At 32.5% G+C, this 7,642-nt stretch overlaps 1 protein-coding gene across 1 annotated transcript; it reads right to left on the bottom strand.

Annotated features, from left to right (window-relative positions):
• Positions 1 to 1,027: 1,027 nt before the first annotated feature.
• On the bottom strand, positions 1,028 to 6,253 carry LOC140979756 (nicotinamide adenine dinucleotide transporter 1, chloroplastic). The gene is made up of 10 exons (XM_073445311.1): positions 5,953 to 6,253; positions 5,777 to 5,872; positions 4,552 to 4,658; positions 3,585 to 3,633; positions 3,297 to 3,409; positions 2,826 to 2,920; positions 2,540 to 2,628; positions 2,366 to 2,460; positions 1,588 to 2,203; positions 1,028 to 1,121 (listed from the first exon to the last, which is right to left on the bottom strand). The coding sequence occupies exons 1-9, from the start codon at positions 6,020 to 6,022 to the stop codon at positions 1,802 to 1,804; spliced, it is 1,116 nt and encodes a 371-aa protein (XP_073301412.1). The 5' UTR covers positions 6,023 to 6,253; the 3' UTR covers positions 1,028 to 1,121; positions 1,588 to 1,801.
• Between the last annotated feature and the right edge of the window lie 1,389 nt (positions 6,254 to 7,642).

The raw sequence follows: 7,642 nt of genomic DNA, 5'->3' as shown, positions 1-7,642 counted from the left end.
GAATAAATAAATAAAATTTCTAGAATTAATTGATTTAATAAATTATAAATAAAATTAAAATATTATATTAATTATTAAATTTTATTAATTTCAATTTTGGAAAAAACTAAAAAATCGATTAATTTTATAGAAAATAATTAAATTTGATAATAATATAAATATGAATTTATTGTAATAATTAAAATATTAATACGAATTTGAATATTAAATAATGCTTGATAACAATTATAATATTACGGTTAAAAATATGATCAATAATAATTAAATTATTTAGAATATTAGTTNGAAATGGAAAAATCCTATTTGAAATGGATGATCAAGTAGTCGTAACTAATTAGTTAGTGTGGAAAAATAGGGTCGTAATTCAAAAGAATTATGCGATTTATAATATTCGAGCTTAGTAGATTAACTATTTTTTATGTAGTTTGATTTGATGTATTAGTCGGAGTGCCGTGATTTATAGGTCCATTTTCTTGACTCGAGCGTATCAGACCAAATCAAAGATCACGATTAAATCTATAAATTGGACAAAAGATGTTAAATATTTGGAATAAAATAGTACAAATGGTGACTATATCAATCTGATAAAGACTATTAATTTCTTCCATTAGCACAAATGCACGATGATTTTTTTTATTAATTATTACAAAATTGTGGACCTAACCCTATCGAAAGAAATCAGAACAGTTTAATTATTTAGGATCTTGTAATAAAATTTATTCAAGTTAATTAAACATAAAATTCTCAAGTGGAGAGTGATAAATGTAGCTGATCTCTGTTAGTCTGTATAAGAAAAATGATTAAATAAATACATATTTATTTAACGCATTAATCTTGATTAAATTGTACGCTAACCCATTGTAAAAACAAAATCAACTTGACTAAACCGGATATTAAATATAAAGAGGTTGGATTGAAATTGAGCCGTGCCGACAAGGATACTCCATTGAATTTTAAATTTTTATTTTTACATTTATTATTTTATATGTTCCAATTTGATTCTTTTTTTTTTTAATTATATCTAACATAAGCAAAAACTATTACGACATTCGAGTAAATGCTAAGTTTGACGTAAAAAAAAATAAAATTCAGCATTGGGAGATATTCAAGACAAGAGACGGCTGGGCTACATGTATAAGGATAATATACCGTATCGTACCGAAAATCATATATCGTATATCGTATCGAAAATTACGATATAAAAAATTCATTTAGATACCATACCGAAAATTTCTGAGTATCGATTTTTGGTATACCGAAAATTTCGATACATATAACTAGCATACCGATTATACCGAAATTGTACGGTATACCGATATTTCGATACAGTGTCGATATATATCATTTTATACCGAAAAAAACCTTATATTTTAAATTGTTTATACATTTATTCTTTTAAAATATTATATATTTTAAAATTTTTGTATATTTTTTCAGTATTTCGACATATAACGAAATTTTCAAATTGCATACCGTTACCGTACCGAAAAATTTGGTATTGTTACCGTACCATACCAAAATCTTCGGTATACGACATTTTTTCGATACAGTAATCTTAGTATACAGAAAATTCGATATTTTTCCCACCGTTACACATGTATAACAAAAAGAGTTCCTTTGCAGAACAGCAAATATGACTGCAGCTAAACAATGGCGAAATCTTCGGAACAAGAAAGAAGCAAACAAAATACAACACATTAATCAGTGGGGGCAAAATAATTTAAACTCATTCAAGATGTTGCTTATTGAAGTCTATTCTAAGAACAATTCCAAGCAATCGTGTGGAAGTAGAGAACTCAACTCAATGCTTAGCAGTTAGATTATCCGGTTTAGCCTGTTTATGTAGAGGAATATACGTGGTTCTATGATTAGAAGATGGGTTTAGGGATTGGTGTAATGTCTTGTTCTCTCCTGGAGTTTCGGATCCTTTTTGGGATTTGATTCGAGTATCGGGATTAGAATTCGGTTTTGAATGCTTTCCATCAGGAGCCGATAAGTGTGACAAGAATCTATGTATCATTTCGTAACTGGTAAATGTTATCACAGCAGATGGAGTTGTTCTCAAGAGATTAGTACCACAACCTCGATAAAAACCGGGAACACCTTCTTTTCTTGATATCTTTTTAATGCAGTCGATGACGCCTGCGTACTGCAATTCAGAATTCCGAACTTGACCTTGTTCTTGTAACCTTGAACGTACTACCTGGTGGGGAGTTGAAGTGTTACCAAAGGGACATAACTGGAGGTCACATAACATCATTAAAAATAGCAAGAAACAGACCTTCCAAGAGAACAGATCAGCATGAAAACAAAATTGCGAAGGCAATTGAGAAATTTAGATCGACGGGCAAAAAGGGAGTCATACCTCATGAGGGTAAGTCAATAAAGAAGCAACTACTTTTGAGAATGACGAAGCAATTGCCACCTCCCCAGGGCTGAGCTTGTCACTGCTCTTATTTCCTTCAAATTTGGGTAAATTTTAAAAAATTGTTAGCAATAGCAGCAGTAGAAGCAGCAACATAAATATTCATAATCTTACCTCGTTTTGCCAAGTGGAATTTTATTCTTTCGTATGATGGGAACTGGATAGCAACATGACTGATCCCAGCAAGAGAAGGTAGAAGGCCACTGCAAAAGAAATGGAAGGAAAATATTCATATACACAATTTACTGGCCATCTGGAAACTAACATTTCTTGTTTCCTTAAGATCATCAAAATTATTTTGTGCCAAGAAGCTTGACCAATAAAGCTGGACACAATAAAAAATGGTTCTGAAAGACAATAACATTTGTTAAATGTTTTGGTCACTGAGGTAAGAACTAACCTATACCATCCACGAAATCCTTCTTCGTGTACAATTCGTCTCAAAGCAGAAACTATATTCTTATAGGGAACCACATCTTGCCTCATTCCTTGTGTCTAAACAAAGAGATGAAGTTTAAATCAACCGAACCAAACTCAGAGATAAATATATATTATAATATCTGAAAAACATAGTGTAAGTTAACTCAGTCACTACCTAACGCAGTACATGCATGAAATATTAAATCAGCCGTCCTCAGAGATACCATATCAAAATTTCTATGCTTGAAAAAGGGTATTGTACCAAAAATTACCAATTATATAGATATTTTGGTGAATTACACATATCATAAGGTGATTTAGACTAAGCATAACTAGTTTTCAAAAACTTAAAAACAACCATTTTTAAATTTACCACTAAGCATGGTCCAAAGACTACAGATATTCTCAAAATTTCTTATGCCGTTCAGGTTAGAAGGACATTCCAACCTACCTGAAGTCTCGTCTTAACAACCCATAAAGGATTTGTCGCAATAGATGTTGCAGCACCCGCTCCCGAGGCGGCTATCATGTTTGACGTAATTGAAAGCTGGTCACTGCTACCCTCTGTATTTATGAAAGTTTAACAAGCATACATCTAAAGGTTAACATGAAAAAAAATAACAAGTTTTCAGTTTTTTAAAAGCTTTCGCGATCTACAGTAAGGACAGTTTATATATGTTAACCCAAAAAAAAAGTACAACATAAAATATTCCCCAGTTATGCAAGTGGGAAAACCTACCATATGAATGGAGCAGCTCTTTGAGATGTCCATAAACTGTGAAGTAAACCTATAAAATATTTATATTTCATCATTGTGGAGGGCCGAGGGGGAAAAAAGGATAAATGATGGATTTTCATGTGTTTGTTCAACTAAAGAACACTGAAGCACTCCAAGTCTTTAGTGTGAATGAAAACGAAAATTTGTAATGCATTTTTAGGATACATTGAAAAATAGTAGTTTGCTCATTTTGTCAATTGTAAAATCACGCAGAAAAGAAGTCTATTAGCTCTATTATAAGAAGGAAAGGCAATTAGCCTATTTGAGGGATAAAACACAAAAACAGTTAAAAGTATTGCCACATACTGAACTGAACCATTCCAGTCATCACGAGATTAACATGGAAAGACGACCTTTTAAAAGGCAGCTCAACACATGCAACATGCGTTCACAGTAAAGGACTTTACTAACCAAGCTTTAAGATATACTAATAACCTATATATGGTAGGATTAATCACGTAAAATGTTTATGCTCACGGGGGCGGGGGCTTATATTTATAAATGAATCATGATAGGACATCAATATCAAAAGATTGAGGTGTTATTGATGAAGTTATGTTACATAATAATTATATGAAAATAATGGCTATATATGAGTAGTCGAAAATAGCAGAGAGAAAAGATATGGTTCTGACTCACCAAATATAATTTGTATTTTGAATAATTCATTTAAAATATAAAGTGTTGTGTTACTTGATATATTTTAAAAATAAACTGTGAGACCAAAAATGAGGGGTTTTGGTAGGAGAAAGCTCCACTGAAAAGCCTAACCGACCCAAGTTATAACCTTTTGATTGTGAAAGAAATCAGAATGTTGTCTAGAAAATTTGGAACCATACCAATCACCTGGGCAGAATTATTTGAAAATATACAAAGTAAAATGTAGAAAAATAACCCCAAAGGCAAATGTGTTTAATGCAGTACTCACAGCCCAATTCGGAAGTAATGCTGCTAGGGTCGGTGTAAGGCCACGGTAAAGTCCCCTGAAACCTTCATTTCGGACAATGTTTCGCAGGAGTGTCATAATTACACTTCCTGATTGTTAGGAGGGAAATGACAAAAATTAGACACTTTCCTGGTACTGAAGCAGAGTGAAAAAATATGTGTAATCTAATCTAACAGAGCTTCACCCTTTTAGATACAGTGTCAGTTGTCAAATGAACGAAGAGACTCAAAGATTATGGTGCATAGCTCTTCCTACTCTTGATTTCTTTTATAACTTAAGGGGCTTATAACACAAGCTCAATTTTTCCACGAAAAACATTGGAAACAATTCTATTAATAAGATAATATGATGTAGGATGACGTAATTTGAGTAAAATACTTTGATTGACACATGAAATCCATTGTATTCTTTGCCTATTTCAATTTGATCTCAATACCACATTTCGGCAAGTACAAGTATGTTCATGCAACAAAAGGATTCAATGCCTATAAAGTTTAATCATGGCCCAGAGGTAAGATTTATAAAATGTCTGTGCTTCAAAATCGATATGAACCACGACTTATTATGCTTCACTTCACCTATTAAACTCACTTATGTACAAAAAGGAGCTTACATTGCACCTATTTTCCTAAATTATAGAGAAATAGTGACCGAGTATTGGTACACGCATTATGCAGACAATGGGGGAAACCAAATAAAATCCTCATAGCTATGTCGTTCAATCTCATGATGAAGTAACATAACGAGACACTGTCTTTCACCTCATCTAATTTATGCATAAGGTTGTGCTTAGATTGTTAATGTCAATGGAGAGAGAATGCAAAAAGTAGTTGAGAAAATCCCTGACTTTCTTCATTCAAGCAAGTTAGAGATCAACACAAACAACACAATATGCTAAAACTAAATAATAATTGTACACATACCCCACCCTAATTCTACCAAACTCGAGAGATCCAACATTTTCTAATCAGATACTTTAAGATGCTGTAATATTAATACGCAAGCAAGCGATAACATTAACAACACATGGCACGCAATATCAAACCACTAAGCTTCGAAATACACCCCAATCACAAACATGAAACTCTTGCTTCTCAAAACCACAAGAGCACAAATAGGAAAAAAAATTTAATGAAAAATTCAGTTCCATCAATCTACTTCAGCAAAAGCTAAAAAGAAAATAGTCTGATCCCATCAGCACACGAACCTCTATGGCCAGAAGTATGAATTTCAGGCAGGACATGGACTTGAAGCCTCGTTTTAATCACGTCCAACGGGCACACAAAAGTTGCCGCGATAGCACCTGAACATCAAAAGAAAAACACAAATAACAAACCCCCAATGTAAAAAAAATCGTAATTTGGCCAAATCGCAGCAAATTACCAGCTGAGGCGCCGGCGGAGGCGTCATATAGGATCTCTTTGCAGCTCCGGCAGCCGCCCGCGGCGGCCATATCAATAGTTAGTTGGTTTTATAAATAAATTCCAAGGAGAAGAAAAGCTACGCCACGGAATCAAAATCTGACTGAATTAAAAATTTCCACTCGCATCGAATTTAAATGCGCGCGTAATTATTGAAAAATGTAACATTGGGTCCCCGATGAGTCGCGGACGGGATTGACACTTCAGTTGAATGGAACCTGTAACAAGTGCTTGCTTTTTTGACCCTGCGCGTATAGAAGATTCAGAATGTGACTCCTAATTTTTTATTTTTAGAAAATATATATTTCATCTCTCTCAATTTATTAGTCCTATTCTAAAAAAAATTTAAAAACATATCATTTATGATTTCAAAAATATAATTTTCTCAAATATGCAGCATGCGCCTAATTACATGTTACATGTATCATCTATATAACAAATCATATATCAAACAAAAACAAAATGTTCTTGCTGGACTCTGGTATGAGATTACTTTTCAGACGAGCATACTCGACGCCTGACGTTTTGTTATTAATTGAATAATGCTAAAGATACAATCAATATATCGTTACAACGATATTTATAACCATTATATCGCGAGATTTTATTGTTATATCGCGAGATTTTGTATTCAATACATAACGAGATTTTGACAAATTGAATTTTTACATTGAATTTTTTGTGTTGTACAAATATAGATGTATATGTATATTACACCTTCAAATTTCTTAGTTAGGTTTCAGAAAATGTACACGTGCATATAGTGAGGTGTTCGGTGGCAAAATGATACAGAGAAGTTACGAGTTTATTCTGTGATCTTGTTTCGAACGCTGGTGTGTAGCTAACCAGATTTGGGCTGGATCCAACGAATTCGACCACTGGGAAGCCCATATTCAAAATTGTATTGTTATTTGTGGTTCCTAACAAGAGATGGGCTTCTGTTATTTTTTCACTTGGGCTGGAAACCTTCTCCAATCCCAATTCCCTCATAAGCAACGGTTAATTATTGGATATTAACAATTATTTATAAATACTAAGCACGAGCTTACTATTTCGATACAAACGATTTTTAACATTAAAGAGCAAATACCAAAATAGTACATTTTTTCTACAAATTATGTGACATTACAGAAATCAAAATATTAATTTCATTAATGAAAATGCAGTTTTCGTTTAAGAAATCAATCGAATACATTCTAGTAAAAGGTATTTTAGACAAATCCAAAATTATTTCATGACATGAGGTGTAGACAAAAAATATTTTGACCCTGGGCTGACTGATCTGATAAACAAATGAAATTTGTCGAACTAACATTTTTGAAATCATTGATATTGTTATTCTAATTTGGTTCATTAATACTTCATAACAGGTTGATACGTCCTTTAATATAGCTTGAATAATTGCATATCTTTCATTGACATGACATTGCCGCAATAAAATACATTTCACCGGATCTAATTAAACAAAACCATTAACATCGCTGTCAACTCTTTGGTACTTGATGAGATGTTGATCATAATCCGAAATCTCAGCATTAGTTGGAGAATGATGCTCATTAGTTGATGTACTAATTTTTTGTTTAAAAAATGAAAACAAAGTTTTATTCTTGTCTACTTGAATTTCTATTAAAAAAAGACAACATATTAAGCAT

This window comes from Primulina huaijiensis, chromosome 6, assembly GCF_012295235.1.
Source record: "Primulina huaijiensis isolate GDHJ02 chromosome 6, ASM1229523v2, whole genome shotgun sequence".
Classification (NCBI taxonomy): domain Eukaryota; kingdom Viridiplantae; phylum Streptophyta; class Magnoliopsida; order Lamiales; family Gesneriaceae; genus Primulina; species Primulina huaijiensis.
This window is presented reverse-complemented; position numbering and strand designations above follow the sequence as displayed.